Consider the following 19,812-nt stretch of genomic DNA (forward strand, 5'->3'; position numbering starts at 1 on the left):
TAGTATTCATCAACGCATAGTACGGATATGAGAATATTTTGTGCCTTCCAATCATGTGATCATAATTTCTTATCATTATCATTCCGTTAATCTCCCGACTTTGGTACGATGGCACCTTCACCATTGGTCATTATAATTTGATTAGGACCATCGATGATGACGTCCCACACACCCTTACCAACTGAGTTGGTATGGATACACATACAAGTTTTCCAATAGCCATAAATTTCATTGGTAAAAATGGACGCTCTATTGTACGCCCTTTTAGGTTCGATAGTCATTTTCTAATAAGCGAATATTGAAGCACAAAATTAACGGGAGCTCGTGATACCACTTGTTAGACTATAGGCAATGATCTATAGGGGGTGAATAGATCTCAAGTTAAAAAAGCTTTAACAAAAAATTGTTTTAAAAAATTTATGGCTAGCGGAAGTGACCTGGATCGAATCGTCTAAATCGAACCACTATCGAAAAGTTCAGATATGCGTAATTACAATCCAGGTATGATAAAGAGCATAAATTTGATCAACAAACTTTCAACCACAACCAATTGAATTCCATACTACAAGTAGAAACTATTCCCAATGATAAAATACATAAAAAAAATATGATTGAGACAAATTATCGAACACCTTGTGTGCAATCGATTTCATTTAGAACTTTGTATGATTTTGTTGATATTCAAATCCAACCACAATCTAATAGATTGTGATCAACTCAAAAAAACATTTTTCAAATGGTTTTCAAAAGGATTAATCAAACATATTGATTGCATAATTGATGAATTCAACAATTTGCAAATAAGATATAAAAGAGATAGATAGAAAGAGTACACAAGGATTTGTTTAGGCAGTTCCCCAATCAACATCGTTATGGGTACGTTTGCTCTCAATTCGAACTCGAATTGAGAAAATGAAATTAACCTTACTTTGAAAAAGTAGTATACAAGAGAAATGTAGCAATCCAACCCTACAAATCCTATATTTGATGTTGGTTCTAACATTTTCTCTTCCCTTGATCTAAGATTGATCAAGTAACCCAATAATGCCAATTTGATCCACTGTCTCACGCTACCCCTTAGCAAGAAATTCTTGTTCTTTAAAGCCTTCACTCGATCAGATCCAAATTGCAGAATTATTGTAACCCAAAATTTACCAATATGATCCACCGTCTTACACTACTCCTTTGCAAGAACCTTTTGTTCTTCAAAGCCTTCACTCGATCAGATACAAATTACGTAATCTTATCCAAAACCTTCAAATCCCTAATTGATATTGCTGAAAAAACCCAACTTGGTTTTCCTATTTGAAAGCCTCAAAGACCTCAACCCAATTTACATTTCAACAACCTAAATTTGACGTTATCGACTCTAATTCTAGATGACACTCAAATAAAGAATGATTATGTGTAGTTTGTTTGTGTGTATGCATAGAATGTAGGTTGAAGATGATGAGTACTTTTTGAAATCTCGGTTTCTTGTAGTTTTACTCTAGAACCTCAATAGAAATTATGCATGCATGAAGTATTTGTCTGTATGCAAGTTGGAGGCAAAAAGGAATGTAAACGATTTGAAAAAGTCATGATTTTTTGGAAAAATACGTTGTATGTGTCGACCTATGTAAGTCATGTATCGACACATACAATTGGCACATTAAACAAATGCTACAGACTTTAAAAATGACTTACATGTGTCGACTTATAACTCATATGTGACTACCTGTAAAAAAAATCTTCTATGTGTCGACACATAGACTGTTTTTCCCAAAAAAAATATATTTCTAATGCATGAAACCTTTTATAACTCATTTCAAAATGTTGTTATGCTTCCTAATGCTAATATGCATATTAATACTCAGAGGATACTGTCTAATATACATAAACACTAAAGTATCATAGTTTTGACATCATACAAAATACATCTAACAAAAAGTTTCACTAATAAATGATAAGCTTAAAGACATCGGAATTGTTTTTAACAAAACTGATATTGTTCGAACACCTAAAGCCTCCCAAATTTGTTATTAATTTTGTTTAAACATGAATATATGTTATTCCAAAAAATGAATGAAAGTTATTAAATGTGTTTAAATATGAATATGAATTTAAATGTGTTTTAAATATATTTCTAATTACTTTTAATTTAAATGTGTTTAAGAGAAAGTTATTTTTAAACTATTTATAATTTAAAGAAACGTTATTAAATGTGTTTAATGGAGAATTATTTCTAAATTATAATTTGTTATTAAATGTGTTTAAATATATGAATTTCAAGGTATATTATTTTTTATCTATAAGGAATATTATTTATAATCTATAAGGAATATTATTTCTAATTTATAAGTTCAATATTTTTAAATAATACTACTAGTTTTATATTTAAATTAAAAAATAATAAGAAAATATATTTATAAATATTAAATTTGTGAACATTAACAATTAAAACACCTTGTTCCAGTGAGAAATGAACACGCATAATGCCACGATATTGGCAAAATTTTACTTGTTTTTAGATAATTTCAAAAGTGGTTAAGATATAAAAAAAATTTAAAAATATGTATTTAAATTTAGAATAAATAATTTATTATTAAATATAAAATAATTTAAACAAAAAATATAATAAAATTATGAAATATGACAAAACATTATATAATATATTCCTTTCGGTAGCAAAACTAATCATAACATACAAGTTAGCCTAGTGGTAGACACTTCTCTCAAGAAATGAGAAAGTCATGGGTTTAAGTTCTCTAATTAATTTATTTTAATTTTTTTGATTTAAATGGTCAGCTCATGGTATGAGTTATAATAGATATCCTAGACATTGTATAATTTAATATTGCAATATATTAGACCACCTTACACCTGGAGATGTATGTCCACTGAACAAAATAATTTATTTTTAATATTAGTCATTCTATGATCTAATATTTTTTTCTTCTACAATTCAACTTTGCCAATCGGAAGGACTTTGCTAAATATGAGTGTCGTAAATGGATGCACCGTCGTGACCATGTCTTACGTTACACTGTGATGTTAACCTCGTCTATATCAACTAATATTTACATTACTTGGTACATATCGATTGCAACTGGATTTGTCTCCGAAGAGAGATATCTATAGGACACACGCCAAACCACTTATCAAACATGTTACTCACAACCCACTACCCAACAAAATTACCAACCCACAAACATACAAAACTACAATTAAAACATGTCAGAAACACAACCACAATATCAAGACCGTCCTCCATACCATTGCCAACAAAATGACTATTATCAAGACACCTAAAATGCACATGCTCCAAACACAACATCCCAAAACACCCAAGAAACATATAACATAAACCTATCCTCATACCATAGCCAAAACGCTCAAACATCATACCATAGCCAAAACGCCCAAACATCACACCTTAGCTAAAACACACAAACATTACAACAATCATATGACTTTCAAACACCACAAACATCATTTCAACATTTCTCTAACGAATCATTCACACTAATGCCACGCTTCAATCTCCAGGTCGTACACCAATGGTCCCTTCAACACATCCCAACTACTCATTAGGGTTTATGTAAAAGTTTTTTTAATTAAATATTAATGTTTACTATTTATCTTTAAAAAAATTGTTTGTACACTGGTGTCAGACCGATTGACATCTCCTTTATAAAGTTGTACACCTGTGCCAGATCGATTGACACCTCCTTTATAAAATTGTACGCTGGTGCCAGTTGAATTGATAATACCATATGGAGTCGTCAATCTAATTGGTGACTTCTCTTAAAAATGAGGTACACGGTCGTCAATTCATCTAACAACAACATTTGATCCTGAAAATGGAGTATTTTGGAGAGGGGAAATTTAAAACATAATTTATTTTAAAAATTAATTTAAAATATTGAGTTATTTGGATAAAAACTTCGCCTACATAACATTTAAAATAATTCAAAATAAAAAAGAATTGTATATAGAGGATAAAATGGTATTAACTCTATAAAAATTCCATAGAATAGAAAATTTAGAGGGTAAATTTGGAACTTCTTATTTAATAAATAAATGAAAGTATATTATTTATTTTTGACGAGGTAAATTAATATTAAGGGTGAGATCTGGTGTGGGTACATCAGAACCAGCAGCATTTTGAGTTAGAGTGAAATCGAGCATCGGAAGAGATGGGAGGAGGACACGGCCACGGCGGTACAACCTACAAAGGTGTAACCATTCATCAACCTAAGCGATGGCACACCGTCACCGGCAAAGGCTTGTGCGCTGTCATGTGGTCTGTTCATCGTCTTCTCTTTCCATCCCTTACCCTAATTTCTCAATTTCGTTAATCGATTTCTCGATATTCATAGATATTCATGTTTTAATTTAAATCAATTGTTTTTGCTAGGTTTTGGGTGATGTACAGGGCAAAGCAAGATGCTCCCGTAGTACTGGTAACACTCTCAACAATTTTCATTGCAAATAATTGTGTATAATGTTATTTCAGTTTTTTGATAGATTTATTGGATTTTACCTTAGGGCTGGAGGCATCCCTGGGAGGGTCATGATGATCACGGAAGTGGCCATTGATTTTCTTAGGTACCTTCTCATTTTAATCATTGATTGTTACATGGTTTACCATTCAATTTTCTTAGGTTAGTCATGTTTTTTTTTTTAATATTAGATACATTGCTGATACAAGATTCAAGTCATATATCAAATGTCATGTGTTGGTTATTCAAAGTTGACAAAAATAGTGGTTTGTTGAACCAAGTTTAGGCAGTGATTTGTTATAATGGATCGGGATTCAAGATAATATTTTTTATGTCCTAATAGACACACTAGAAATTCAATTGAATAGGGATCAATTTAGTATTGCATCAAGATATGACTCTCATGTCTCGTTAAGATACTTATAATGATGATTTATACACCTAATGCATCTAGGACTAGGACTAGGACTAGGAAGGTTTGGCAGATGGAGCCGGTGACATTTCAAAATTTGGGTCATTTTATATGACCGAGTTTACCACGATGATCCCGGTTCCCTTTTTATGCTATACCTGATTTAACCGCTTAGTCAGTACTTTTAAATTATTATTTGCTGGCTTGTCTCCTGGGATTATGTTATGTAATTGATTATTTAGTACTTATCTTGCTTCTTCCAAGGACTTATACTAAACTTCTACAAAACTTTTCTGTATTTGATAAGAAATGGGATTGTTCACTGTCATCGATTTTCTTATGGTGTGCCTTCATTTCAGCATGTACAAAAGAGTGGTTTTTAATTCATTCCTATTTAGTAAAGAACCGTGTACTATATATGACATGATTTGTACAGTGCAGAATTTGCATATTGATATTCTTTACCAAAAACATAAGATCTTGCACATTGGTGATAACATTATGGATTGATTTCTTTTGGCAGGCTCCAGCTACAAAAACAGGAACATCAGAACTTGAAGAATCTGTGTTCCTGAATGCTCGTTAATCAAATGGTTACTTTGTTTCATTCAATAAATTGACTATAAAAGTTTTTTTTACATGATTCCATGAACATAGCTATGTTTGAGCACCTTACTTGTTAATTTGGATGAAGGTTTATGGTAGTTGTTGTTTAGACTATTTATCCATGTTTTGTGTGAGAAGTTTATGTTAATATATTGATTTTGTGTCAACTATGACAAGGTTGTGTATGCGAGTTAATAAACAACACAATACCACAATATATTTATTTGTAGCATAGTCAGAGTGAGCCAAGCTAATCTAACCTGACTCATTTTTCCCTGGAGAACATTAGAAAATTGAAAGAAAAAAATAAAAATACAGAAAAATATAAAATGGGGCAAGAGTTGTTTTCAATCCCATTCTAATTTATTGAGCTGGGTTAATAACTGATCTATAAAATGTGAGCTCTAGGGTTAATAACTGGGTTAATTTGCAGAATATTTGAAAAACATAAGCAAATGGAGATCTAAGTGTGATCTGCATTTTACCTTTTCTTCTTTTGGCAAAATAATTGTCCTTTGTGTAGGTCTGTTGTTTTGATTTTCAAGTGTATTAATCTTTGAATAGAAATTGCATAAAAAAAATTTAACTGTCAGCTTTAGTTAGTTATTTTGACTCTCAAGAGTATTTTTTGGTCTACACAAGTAGTGTTTCTCTGTCAAGAGAATGATTTTTAATATTGAGTGGTGATCATAATTTTTACTTTAAAAAAATTATAATGTTGAGTCTTAACTCAATTCTACACAATTGATTTGTTACTATGATGATGTGAGGAATAAATCCTGGTTAAAAGAATCATAACGAGTTAAATTCTTTTTAAATTATATATGTAGTTAATGCATGATTTAAGATTTTCTAGATAAACCGTTTAATCATATATATAATGTTTAGAATTGAAAATACAAAGTCCACAATAATGTTTAGAATAGAAAATACAAAGTCCGCAATCATTACAAGTAATGTTTAGAATAGAAAATACAATGCCAATGCGGGATTTAAGATTTCATGATAAATTATTTTATTATAGGTAAAATTTTAAGAATAGAAAATGCAAAAAAAAGAGTCTGTATATCTTAACTCAACTGATATAAACCGTTTTAGATGTTGAATGTCATCGTCAACTCTAATACTCTTGGTCATTGTGGTTAATATCACTTTGTACAGACAAATAATATACAAGAAAGAATAGAACATACAAAAGAATTAACAAAGACAAAAATGATATTTAAAGACAATAAAGGGGATTATTGATCTTAATCTACCACATACTTGAACTTTTCCACGATGCAGAAATTTATATGGAGAATTTGACTAATCAGACCGTCAATTGTTTATCTTTAACCAAATATATTAAAGACAAGTCAGCCAAATAACACAAAGCATTCCCGTGATTATTTTGTGAAAGAATAGAGACCGTAAAATTGGTTATAATGCAAAATATAAGCCTCATGACCATGACCACGACACACAAGCTCCTAATAAAAAACCTACCTAGGTTCAACAGAAAGGCATCATGACAAAGCTGGTTACTCAAGTTCAGAGACATCAAGACTTTATTCAATATTCTGTGTTATTCAAGAGCAGGAACTGAATGCAACTAAGGCACATAATCAAGATTTACTTAATAAGATGACGACACTTCATAGTCACCTAAATCAGTCAGATCAGAAGCAACAAAAGGATTCCAACTAAATCCAAACAATTCAAATTCTTAAGTGTCAACTACAACTGCAACAGACTCAAAATCTAGATACATTAACAACACAAGAAAATGAGCAAGGAAGGAAGGAGCAAGGACCAAGTCAATACGCTCACCAGGAATATAAACCAAGGGGATCACTTACCAATCAAGCTGATTGGCATAACCAAGACCAGACTTTAATGGACAAACATCTTCCTCAGATGGGTCCAACAAGAGCAGAAGACTCTGTATCCAACTCATCAACATAAGGATATAAAACAACATTTGGAAAAGGAAAAGCTCTACCAGGAAACAAACAGATATCAGACATGTCAAACACTAGGCATACCCTTAATTCAAAATATATTTTTTAAGACAGTAAGAGTGTATGCAATTCCTTTTTCGTTATATCATATCAATCCGTTTGTCTTTTCGTTATAACATGTACCCAATTCCTTCCAACATGTATATCCTCATATCAATGATTAATACAATGCAGTTAAAATTATTGCCTCTTACATTATTGTCAACAACAAAAAATGGTTGCCTCTTACAACTCTTCCAATACAAAGCATGCCAAGAAGCTATTAAATAAACATTTCAAAAAATAATTAAATAAAAAGAGAAAACAAGTAGTGTAGGAATAGAATTGTCAGCTCTCAACAGCTGATTGAGGACCGTATAATGTTACATGCACCAAAAACCAACTATTTTTAGGCTTTTACTGAAAAGGAACTGGAGCACCTTGGTTCTTGTTCACTATAGCCATTGCCTTATAGCGACTACCCATACCGATTGGGGCATTATCTTCATCTCCTTCCCAAAACGGAGCTTCACCGTCACCTACAAGACGCCAGTATCCTGTCCTCAAAGATTCAGCCTGCTCTTCTGTACAGTTTTGAAGGAGGGATTCAACACGGAAGTTTATTCCAAGGGCACCAAGAAATTGAGATTGAGTAATTGGACCATGAACCGACACTTCTTCTGCATACATATTTCCATAAGATGGAAACAAATCATTAGTTGTTGAGCATGTATGTATATATGTATACTTATGTAATCTAATTCTAATCATAAAAATGCGTCGCAACTATCAGCGTGTGGAAAAGCACCTGAGGCTTCCTCTGCAGAATGTCTAATAGAATCAAAATCAACGTATGCACTGAGATCAGCAGATCCAGGGTCATCTAGAAGATTGACAAACTTGTGTTTCCGTATTGCCTGCTTAATTCAAAGAGATACAAGATACTCAACTTGGGATACAGAGCAAGATATAAACTAGAATGCAATATGATTAAGAATAAAAAGGGAAAGATGCTAGACCTGGAGACTATCTGAGACTACTCCATCTAAGCCATAGTCAATGATTAAAGCTCCACCACCATCAGAACTTATCCTTTCAACGATGGTCTGAGTCAAATCCATAGCTTTGGGGCAAATTTCAATTTGATTGAGCTTTGCAACCTCCTCAGTTGCAGCCCACTTGGCTCTCTTCAACAGATACAAAGTTGCAGGTGTAGGATGTGGAGATAGAACAAAATGTAACCTATCAGATATAATATGTAAGTATCGGAACACTAAATCCAGCAGAAATACAGTCTCAAGTAGAATATATTGTAATACTTACGATGAATCGTCTGCTACATCAACCATTTTCTCACACCAACCACGAGTTGCTTTCTGTAGACCAAAAATACAAATAAACTATATTTCGTAGACTCTGATGCCAATTACAATTAAAAAAAGGTCGGAATTCATAGAGAAGCAAGATTTCAACTGTTTTCCTTTCAACTATTTGGCAATTATTCTGACGGATATCAAGGGACATAAAGATTGTTTGCCAGACCGAAGCTCTTTAAAGAAGAAGTTATTGGAATCATTTAAATATGAGAAACAGCAATTCATGCAAGAAGCATCGAACATCTCTTACATCATATTCATCATCTTAACAATAAAATAGTGAAAGAGCAAAGACGTAGTTAAGACAGACCAGCATTGTAATGCACTAGTCGAGCAGAACCTCCTAGGTGGATTGACGCAAATGAAGACAGAAGGTAAAGTTACATATCAATAACCAGCAAAAATGGAAAGACAGGAGAGGATGAAAGCATGCTAAAAGAAAAACAGTTGAGGCACCGTGGACTCAACCAAAATAAAAAATCTTGCAGAAATTTCAAATTTCACATACTTTAGTTTTGCCATTTTATGAATACCCTTGGTTTTAGATTTTAATTGAGATTAATAGCACAAGCATTCTATCACCTGAAATTGATGGACTGGTAGGGCATCAAAGAACTCATGTGCGATGATAATTGTTGGCGCTGGAACACAAGAAAAGGAGTAACTTGGTGAGGGAAGAGTATTATTCAAATATAGTACATACAATAAGTTATTTTATGTTACTGCATGACAGAAAACAGAGTTATAGTTTATATAACAAGTCAAACTGTATTTCACGTTGAAAAGCCTATTTTCATTGGAAAAACAATACATACATCCTGAAGGAACCTGCTCGAGTGTAGCATGCCATGACACAGGAGTGCCAACCAAAGTGCTTACAGTTCTTTTATCTGTATCTTCATCTGCATTCTCTTCATCAACACATTTCAAATTCTTGTGCTGAAGATTTTTTAGAGCAGGACTACACTCCACCAGATGTACATGTAAGGACTCGGTGAAGTTCTTAAATTTTGAAGCACCCTATAACAAGTTAAAAAAACATCGTTTAACCATAATAATAACAAGCCGCCTTTTAAATGTTTAATAATAATAATCTAAACAAAAAGGTCATCACAATGAAACTGAAATTCAAGTAGTGAATGATATCGATGCAGTGGTTTCAATTCATACACGAAGAAGATCGGCCATAAGAGTTCCACGTCCCGGTCCCAGCTCAACTAGATTTACTTTTTCCGGTCGGCCCATTTGCTCCCACAGACACATCACCCATACACCAACCATCTAAGTTCATACAAAACAACAAATTAAATTCCATCAGTGATTGAAAAGCTTGATGAACAATTGCAAACACAGTTCACAGATTAATGAAAGTTAAATCATTGGATAAGAATTGAGGTAAGCTAGCTAACCTCGCCAAACATCTGGCTGACTTCAGGAGAGGTGATAAAATCACCTTCAGCTCCAAAAACATCTCGATTAATGTAGTATCCAGCTTTAGGATTTGTCAAAACTTCTGACATATACTCACCTAATGAAATAGGACCTCCACGAAACTGAGAATTGCAAAAATGAAAGAAAAAAAAATCAAATATTTGTAACCCAATTAGGAAAAGGGGAAAAGACACGATTTTTATGATGTTGAGAATAAAATTAGGGTGTGATTGTTGTATTTAACAGAGTAATAAGTTGAATTATAAAAGAAAAATAGAAGTGAAAGGAACCTTGATGATTCCTTTGAGGTGCTTAACGAGTTCAGAATCGGAAGTGGGTTGGTGAGAATGTTCTGCGAGAAGGACGAAAAGTGAGAAATTGAAGAAGAGAAAAAGGGGGAAAATGAAGAAGAGAGTAGAGTGCTATTACCAGGTGGGTTGTGAAGGGAAGAACGATCGATGGAGATTGTAGAAGAAGAGTAATGGCATGGTGCGGTTGATGAGTAGCCATTGACGATGGAACGATGAAATTTGCGAGATTGTTGAACAACTCTTCTCAGCATTTTTCTCAATAGTAGTGATGGTACTTACACAAATAGTGTTTGAGAATTTAAATTTTATTAATAGTGTTTGAGAGAATTTGAGTTCAAATATAATGATTTTCAAGAATCAAGAAGCTTATTTAAAAACAAATTTATTTTCAACTATCTTAATAACTAATCATGTATATATACTAGTATAAGCTATTATATACTATAAATAATGTCAACTACATAAACCTCTAAATTCGAATTGCTAGCACCAAAAGATTTTCAAAGAAAAACAAGTTTCTGAGTTGTAAAGAAGAAGAAAGATTTCGTAATCATCAAGAAATGAAGATGGATTCGTCAAATGGTAATGATCAAGAAGTGAAGATGGATTCGTCAAATTGGAAACGCGCGAAAATACAACACGAGAGAAAAATCGCTCGACTTCAACTTGAGTTAATGAAAAACACGGTTGACTTTAACGACAATATGGATGCAATGTATGGTTTTTACAAGCTAATCGAGTGTTCGATGTGTTATCCTACTTACACAAGGTTGCGATGTTTCGGTGGTTATGCTAAATTAATGGAAGAAGTGTTCTTTCTGGCAACTGATTAGAAACTAGTCCATTGAGATGATTTGAGAGGACAAGGATTAATCAAAACTAATGTAAGTCTTTATCACCAATCTTGGTTAATTTTATTGATCTCTTGCACTAATTTTGTTATCATTATTGTCATCAGGTAGTCAATTATCTTCAACTCAAAGTATCTACAACATCATTGAATGGAGAAGATGTTTGTTTCAACAATCTAATCTTATTTTCTGGTGAAGATGGCATTCTATATAGAATTAATTACTTGCTTCTTTTGGATTAGTATTTGGGATGTTTCTAATATGAACCAACTTAAATGTAAATATTTGCTCTCGATTCTTTATTCATTACTATGACCGATCTTGATTGATCCTTCCATGATATCCTTTGTGTAATTTTGATTCATTATTTGTCTTTTGTTAGGAAACAGATGTAGCTATTTATCATTTCTACTTTACCACTGTACTCTTTATTTCATTTTATAGAATTACTTATACAACTGGTATCTTTATCAAATAAATATGTGACAAGCATGCTGTGCAAATGCAAGTTAATTGGTATCTACAAGAACATTGATATGTAGTTTGAGTTCAAATTTGATTTTCTTCACTTTTCTGCTCATTTTTTCTGAAACAAATAACTGCTTTTATTATTATTTAATAATTTTGATGAGTTTAGTGTATTTGAGTTAGATGAATGGTTAAAATAAATTATCTAAGTGACACACTCTATTACACCAAATGCTTACACATTCACTATTCATCGTATTGATAGTGATATACGGTTCTAGAAAAAAACATTTTTCTATAAAGATATATACATACACGAAGTCACCAAAACGTCTATGTTCTAAAGTAGTACTTGAGAAGAAAAAAAAGTGACAAACATTTCATTAAATACTACTATAAAATACATATTGAACTACTATAAACTAGTTATTACTCTGTTTTTTAAATTAGAAGGAGTATTCTAATTTCTAACACAGCATACTCTATTTTTGAAACAATTGAAACAAGGAAACTATGTGACATTCACTTATGAGAGCTTCTTTCACACACTTCCCCCTCCACTATTTTCTCAAAGACCAACCCCTATAGATTTACCAATCCAGACAAGAAAAAATCGGTGTTATTCGCAGCATCTTAGAAACATCCAACCAGGTTCCAAATTGGTGGGACGCAGACAAAGTATTGGCATTGCCACATGCAAAAGGGAAATTTCATGAACTATATTATTTTAGGCACAACAATTTGGCAAATCATTACTAGAAAAAAAAAGAGTCAAAACGATTTACATATTTTTCCTGCATCCACCATATTTCATCATAGATACAAAGAAAAATCAAACAATAGAAGAAGAGCTGTAGACACATAACATTGCTTGGTTGTACCTGCCTGTAGAGAGAATGCAAGAGTGAGTTTCTAGATATGATCATTTAAGAGCTATGAAGTTGACTCACAGGTCCAAACAAGTAGTAAATAAATAGCACCTTCTATGAATCATAACATCAGTCTACACAAACAAACAATCCTTCACTGATTTTCCATTTGAATTTATCAAATAACAGAGACGGAGAAATGAAAATTTTCAACGAGGAAATGTACTATGAAATAGATGGTTCTTAAACTAGCCTCTTTGTGCAGTTATAGAATATCTAACTCGCACAAGTATTTTGGCTCTGCAGATGAAAAACACATTTATTTGTGCCAACCAAGCAGTACAGCAGCAATCCAACATCATGATAATCCAACAAACAAATGTAACCAAACTAACAATTCTACATCCAAATGATACCTATTTATCTCTGAAAAACAGTAAAACCAGATCCCCTGTTCTTGAAAATGTCTAAACTAGAATAACATGTATACAAATCATGAACCCTGAAGACTGAAGTAGCAAATCTGCATTCCAGCAGCCTAATGGCCAAGTGCACTAAGATTCTCCATCACCTCCATCTAGAGACCAAATTTTTTATTCGCATCAACATGTTACATCTCCAATTGAAACATTCAAAACAAGTTATATTTCCATCACAGACATGCTCCTATGCGATTGTATAGAATAATAGTATAGACATTAATCACATCTTCTAATGAAAAAAGGTTTGTAATCATACTTGTGGTCTATCAAAGTCTAGTCTGCTTTCGTTGACATAACTTAATATAATATATTGATGCCTTTGAAACATAAAAGAATCAATATAAGTTAAGCCTGCGTGGTTTCTTCTTTTCATAACATGATACATGTGCAACAAGAATGATCCATTTCATATAACAAAAGATGAAACTTCATTTTTTTCATTTCGCTTTGAAGTTTTTACATTACAAGTAAGTGCTTAGTATTATATGACCTAAAAGTCATATTCCATATCACTAATTTCACACGACAATCATTGACATGTATGTGCAAGCTCAAAAAGGGAAAGTTTAAATGGAATGGTCACAGTCAAGAATCAGATGTATACACAATACATCAATATATGCATAAGAAGGACTTCAAGGAGTCCTTGACAAATGCATAAAGAAAAAAAGGACGGCTACTATATTGAAGCACTTGTTAGTAGTAGTACTGGAAACTGATGGTTTGTTTTTGTTCCTTTTCAATGGGATATCTATTTTCATGTGTATTCCCTATCTCCAGAGAACTTGTTTTATATGAAAAAACAATTCTTAACATCTTTCTTAGACTATACTCACTTCACGATTCCTCATGAACTTTGAATAGAACAATTACTAACAGACCATACAGACAATGAGGCACTAGAACTAGTACCATCAGTAAAAGACCGGCTGAACATGCTAATTTAACCAATAGACTCGTTACTTCTCAGAGTCATGATCTCATATAACAGATACTTTCCCAAATACAAAATACAAACAAACTAGGGCATACAATTCTTTGAAAATACGTCTCCCTGATAAATTTTAAAAGTAAACGCAAGGAAGTTCTTACCGTGAAAACAAAGTCAGTCTTGATAATCAGTTAGCACAAAATAATTTCAAACAGCCAAGACATAACCCAATGCAAAAAATATATATATACCTATCACAATATAACCAATGTTTGTTTTAAAAAAATACAACGTAGGACAAGCCAGTGATCCATATCAAGTATACCTCTAAACACTGAAAAACTTGAGCTAACAATCCCTTAAAACACAATTTTGAGAAAATCATATCATTCAATCTGTATAAAAACAACGGTACAGCCTCGTGCCCATAAAAATCTCAAAGTTGTTCGAGGCATAAGGGGCTGCCAATTTATGCTATTGGACAGAAGCAGCAACTTAAAACTCAAGAAACAAATGGCAATCTGTACCAAATAGAACTAACGATGAACGATTCCATAACCCTCAGATACAAACCTAGTCTTGTCTCCTCAGCTACCATAATGATGACTCCTCGCAGCAATATTAGCAACCTGAGCCTGCAACTGAGCAGCTCTAACTTTAGCAGCCGTAGCCCGGTGAAAGAATTGTTCCCTCGACAACACCCTCACACTCCTCAAGTACTGATCAAACGGCACAGCTCCAACCTGAACACCCTTATCCAATGCATAAAGAGTATCTTCAATAGCCAAATCAGCAGCAGTACAATCAAGCATCTGTTTAGAAAGCACATCCACGCACTCAAAAGCATCCTCAACATTCTCTAAACTCTCCAACTTCTTCCCTTGATTATCCCTCAACCAACCCTCTAAAACATCAGTATTCATCAAAACCATCTGAAGTTGCTGTTCCAAACCCTCCATCTCCTCTCGCATTTCCTTCACACCTTTATCCAGAACCTCCTCGCGCTGCTTCAAAACCCCTTGCAAACCAAACAAACCCTCCATTTCAGCTTCTCTAGTCTTCCTCAATGATGTAACATCATTATGCACCATCTCCACAAGCTTGTTAATAGCATTCCTCCTAAAAACCTCAGTAGGATCCTCGGTATGAGGAGGCCGAGGAGAAGGAGAAGGCGAATACGGCGAAGGAGGGTAGTTATTCCTGGCAGGATGAGGATACCCAGATGAAGAAGCAGCTGCAAAATTAGAACTTGAATTAGGATGAGGGTTATGATTAGGGTTAGGATGGGGATGGGGATTGGGATTGGGATTGGGATTGGGATTAGGGTTGTTATTACTAGCTCTACGTTGGGAATAAAGAGGAGGTTCGCGACCAAAGATAAGACTCAAAGAGAGAACAAGATCAACCAAATTGGAACTAGGGTAGATCCAATTATGCAAATAAGGAACAGAAACAAGGCCAGAAGGATTAACATGAGGGTGAGGGCGTTTGATAACCATGTCTCTGGTAGGGTTAACATAGACACAAGGTGGGTGACGAGGGTAAGATTCCATGAGCCAGATAACAACGGGGATGTTGTAGGTAACAGATTGATAGGTCATGGGTATGGTTCCATCGGCTTGGAGGAGATTAACGGTGCGGCCATCGTTGTGAGTGAAGGTAGCGGTTTTGGGTTCAAGAGAAGGGAAAGTTGTTAGGAGAGAGATCAAGTGTTGACGGATGAGCCATTTCGTGTCTTCGGAGTATGGTACTGCGGATGGACCGCGCTGGGAGAGGACGGAGCTGAGGAATTGTTGGGTTTCTTGGGGGTTCGGCGATGGTGTCGCCGGCGGAACCATGGTTGTTGATTGAAGAATAGGGTTTGGTGATTGGGAAATTGGAAAGGGAAATTGAGAATTGAAAGAAGAAATGGTTAAGAAGAGGGTGAAGTGAAGGAGAAGGTAGATTAGACACCAGGGTTACGCGTGATTCAGTCGACGGTACTTCCACGGAAATAGATTTGATGCGGTAATTGATTCAGTTTTTCATCTTGAATGTTCCATTTTGAACATAAAATCACCAAAAATATAAATAACTACTATGATGATTCATCAGGATAGGTAAATAATTGAAGATTTTTTCTAATTATACTTTAAAACATTTGATTACATCTTAAAATTTATAAATATTTTAGAATAACACTCAAATTTTCTTTGATAAGTTATAGTTACGACTCACATGTCAAGGCCCAAGAAAGAGTGAAGTTTTGTAAATGATATGATTGAAAGGATTTTACAATTAATTCACATAAATCACAATGATCCGGAAAGATGAAATTCCTTAAATAAATAATACATCAATTAACATAATTTAATTTACACATAAGGTTGAAATTAAATTTGATTAATCAAGTAATCTCTCTAATATTAAGAGTTCATACAATCATAATCGTCAGAAAGAATATTTGAGTGACTAGATTTATCACATACATACGTTTACATAATAAATCACTTAAGTAGAAAAAAATATATCTACGTGTGATTATAGAAAGCGATAAAACTTAAGTCATGCGGATTTATACCAAAATATAAAAGAGATATGGAAAGAGAGATTGCATACTAGATTTATATTGATTCAGCACATTCGTCCTCGATTTGCACTTATGTGATTCTTCAATGGCGAACCATTGAAAAATCGTTAGGTCTTCCATTATTTTGCAAATTAATGTGCAAGAGTTACAGCGAACAATCAAAGATTGGGTGAGAATATGGATACAAAGAGGTATAGAATAGGAGGTTGAATAGACCATTTTCCCTTAAGACAACTTCAAAAATATTTTAGGTCCCATAAACGAAATCAAAGATTTTAATAAACACGAAAGCAAAACACAAAAATAAGAGAGCTTGAAAATAGACCTAAGCTTATACATGTGCAATGTTATATTTACAAACATCCCTTCCTAGAGCGGCAACTTAGGGCCACCGTAGGAAAGGGGCGACGACGCAAGGTCGCTCGAAGGGAGGTACCGCCTCACCCATACGTTTTCCTCGCCCCTGTGAATAAGAAACGTGGGATAAGATGTGTCTTGGATAATGGGAATGTCGTGATAGTTACTGACCCACGTATTCCTTGGAAATAGGAATTCAACAGTCCACCATTTGACTGGACAGGCGACGACCTTTTTCAAGAAGGACCCGAGGGTCAGTAATCGCTAAAAATACCTCATCCCTCAAAGGGGGGAGGCTCAAGTCATAATCACCCAATACCACCCAATACAACCTTAACACCGATAACTTAACCGTCCATTTGCAACCCAACAACGCTATCCGTTGACAAGACCTCTTACCTCACGTGAGTTGGTCCCTTAAATGACCTCAAAACCACGACACATGGCTACTTTCCATCGTGATCTAGCCATCACTCACTCGTGTAATATACCTACTAAGGCCTCTGAGTTTTCGTACCCTTGCAATGGGAACACACACACACATCATGTAATTTTTAGGACATTACAACATGAAATATCTATAAGCAAAGTCTATCTTATATGGCATACGATCAATGTAACTATGCAATAGCTATATTAATTAATGCTAGTAAAATAAAGGAGTGAATGGAAGAAGAAAAGATACATAAGGATATATAATGGTTCGATGTTCGTCCTTGTTTTGCCTACTTCACTCTTCAATAGTGTTAATTAACCACAAAAAATAATCACGATCTTCCACTATTTTGATTAGTTTGATACAAGCATTTTGGTTACAATGAACTATCACACGATAACTCCCCATGTTGATTTATAAGTGGTATTCACGTCGTAATTTCTAGTCATTTTCTCTTAATATTTTATCACATTTTATTCAGTTTACTTCCAATTACCATGTTTTATGTCTTGGTTTGTGCATTCTTACTCATTCAAGGGCCTAATGAGCATCAAATGCTAAGAAGGATAAAAATCAAGCAAAATATGTAAGGGCAAACTGTCATACAACATACGATCATAGGTTTCGATGATGACAAATTACCACCATGGATGAATCGGCATTGTCGATTCCACCTCTACAAAACAAATGCAACATATCACCTATCATATCCTTTTCTATGTTCATCTAAACTGTTATATTTCATACAACATATGTGGATAAAATGTGGTCATGACAAAATGCATGAAAACGATAAAAATCTGAATTTTTGCAGATTTGCAGGGTTTGAGTCGACCGCAGGGTCGGCGCATAACATAGTGCATTTTCTCACGGGTCAGCGCACGAAGGTTTGAGTCGACCGCAGGGTCGGCGCATAACATACTACATTTTCTCACGGGTCAACGCACGAAGGCTTGAGTCGACCGCAGGGTCGACACATGAAGATTTCACCTTCCCACGGGTCAGTGCACGCCGACCTGTGGTCGACACATACTGATGTGTTTTTCAGATTGTCCAAAACTGCAGGCTATGCGTCGACGCATAGACCTGTTATGGTCGACCATTCGCGCGCAAATACTGTTTTTAAGTAATTCCCACTTTGTTTGAAAAGTTGTTAAGTGGGTTGGTTGGTTTGTTACTATAAATAGAAGTTCAGTTACTTGTATCAACCAACATTTGACAAATAGATTCAAGTGTACAAAGAACAAGAAAAAGTGAAATAGGTGTCCAAGATTCTTCATCTTCATCTTCAACATCTCACAACACATCAATTACACACAACCATTTTTGAAGTGCTTTGTGATTGGTTAAAGGTGATAACGTTTGAAGCCGAGATTGGGGAATCCGGTTCGGGTTGAAGCTTGCGACAGGTTTTTTCTTGAATAAAACCTTTAGGGTTTTGTCCTCCAAGATTGGTTTGATTTTGGGGGGGGGGGGGGGGTTTGGAAGATTTCTTCATCAATTTTCAGCTGAGCGAAGGTGATTGAGAAGAGGAAGTCTTCATCAATCTAGTAGTGGATTCAGTGATATTGAAGGGAAGATTTCGGGTTCGATTTGTTGTAGTTGAGATCAGCCGGCCCGAGGGTTTGAAGAACTGAGAGTTATTCAACAAAAGGGCTGGAATCGGAGGTCTATCAACAACAATCGAAGGACTTAATTCACCTTGAATCAAGGAACAAGGAGTGGAAGCAACATTCAACGTCTTGAGAATTCTGTTGTATAATTGCTTTTCAATCCTTGTATAAACTGTTATACCCAACAGGTGATATCTATTAAAGCAATCTCAATTCTAGTTTTAGAATTGAGGGCAGACGTACCCCGAAGCGAGGACGACGGGGGAACTGCCTCATCAAATCTTTGTCTTCTCTATTTTTCAGCATATTTGTTTTTGGCTTAAAATAAGTGATTTTTTGTATAAGCATTTTTATCAAACCTTGATATTAATTGAGTAAGAAGTTAAAACTCTGTTTTTGAATCCAAAGTACAATAAGATATTGTACTAGACTATTGGAATCACTTACTCAACATAAATATCTCTTGGAGTGTTTTGCACACCAAGTGTTTGATAATTTGCCTAAACCAAAATTATCTCAATTGCGTATCTAGTTTGGTTTGCTCTTTGAATCATTGGAACTAGGAATCCTAGCAAGTGAAATAAATCATTGATAGTGTGACTAGTGTAGTGATTCTTATTCTACATTATCATTA

General features: G+C 34.2%; 3 protein-coding genes across 3 annotated transcripts; 1 reads left to right on the forward strand and 2 right to left on the reverse strand.

Moving 5' to 3' along the window:
- Positions 1 to 4,088: 4,088 nt before the first annotated feature.
- Positions 4,089 to 5,669, forward strand: LOC127107059 (NADH dehydrogenase [ubiquinone] 1 beta subcomplex subunit 2). The gene is made up of 4 exons (XM_051044336.1): positions 4,089 to 4,285; positions 4,400 to 4,445; positions 4,531 to 4,590; positions 5,420 to 5,669. Exons 1-3 carry the CDS (start codon positions 4,179 to 4,181, stop codon positions 4,579 to 4,581), a joined length of 204 nt encoding a protein of 67 aa, XP_050900293.1. The 5' UTR covers positions 4,089 to 4,178; the 3' UTR covers positions 4,582 to 4,590; positions 5,420 to 5,669.
- A 1,963-nt stretch (positions 5,670 to 7,632) lies between these two features.
- Positions 7,633 to 10,999, reverse strand: LOC127107058 (uncharacterized). Its single transcript, XM_051044335.1, has 10 exons — positions 10,721 to 10,999; positions 10,582 to 10,643; positions 10,270 to 10,413; positions 10,031 to 10,141; positions 9,676 to 9,880; positions 9,443 to 9,501; positions 8,808 to 8,860; positions 8,504 to 8,726; positions 8,293 to 8,401; positions 7,633 to 8,164 (listed from the first exon to the last, which is right to left on the reverse strand). The coding sequence occupies exons 1-10, from the start codon at positions 10,851 to 10,853 to the stop codon at positions 7,902 to 7,904; spliced, it is 1,362 nt and encodes a 453-aa protein (XP_050900292.1). The 5' UTR covers positions 10,854 to 10,999; the 3' UTR covers positions 7,633 to 7,901.
- A 3,427-nt stretch (positions 11,000 to 14,426) lies between these two features.
- On the reverse strand, positions 14,427 to 16,295 carry LOC127107061 (protein ELC-like). Its single transcript, XM_051044337.1, has one exon. It carries the CDS (start codon positions 16,039 to 16,041, stop codon positions 14,791 to 14,793), a length of 1,251 nt encoding a protein of 416 aa, XP_050900294.1. The 5' UTR covers positions 16,042 to 16,295; the 3' UTR covers positions 14,427 to 14,790.
- Positions 16,296 to 19,812: the final 3,517 nt, after the last annotated feature.

The sequence above is a fragment of the Lathyrus oleraceus genome, chromosome 7, assembly GCF_024323335.1.
Source record: "Lathyrus oleraceus cultivar Zhongwan6 chromosome 7, CAAS_Psat_ZW6_1.0, whole genome shotgun sequence".
NCBI classification, from domain to species: Eukaryota; Viridiplantae; Streptophyta; class Magnoliopsida; order Fabales; family Fabaceae; genus Lathyrus; species Lathyrus oleraceus.

Bases quoted from the DNA above. Each gene is read 5' to 3' on its own strand.
- LOC127107061 (XM_051044337.1), bottom strand. From the start codon at position 16,041: ATGGTTCCGCCGGCGACACCATCGCCGAACCCCCAAGAAACCCAACAA.
- LOC127107059 (XM_051044336.1), top strand. From the start codon at position 4,179: ATGGGAGGAGGACACGGCCACGGCGGTACAACCTACAAAGGTGTAACC. The intron at 4,286-4,399 runs GTCTGTTCATCG...TGTTTTTGCTAG, and splicing joins GGCTTGTGCGCTGTCATGTG to GTTTTGGGTGATGTACAGGG. The intron at 4,446-4,530 runs GTAACACTCTCA...ATTTTACCTTAG, and splicing joins AAGATGCTCCCGTAGTACTG to GGCTGGAGGCATCCCTGGGA.
- LOC127107058 (XM_051044335.1), bottom strand. From the start codon at position 10,853: ATGCTGAGAAGAGTTGTTCAACAATCTCGCAAATTTCATCGTTCCATC. The intron at 10,644-10,720 runs GTAATAGCACTC...TCCTTCTCGCAG, and splicing joins TTCCCTTCACAACCCACCTG to AACATTCTCACCAACCCACT. The intron at 8,727-8,807 runs GTAAGTATTACA...TATATCTGATAG, and splicing joins GATGTAGCAGACGATTCATC to GTTACATTTTGTTCTATCTC.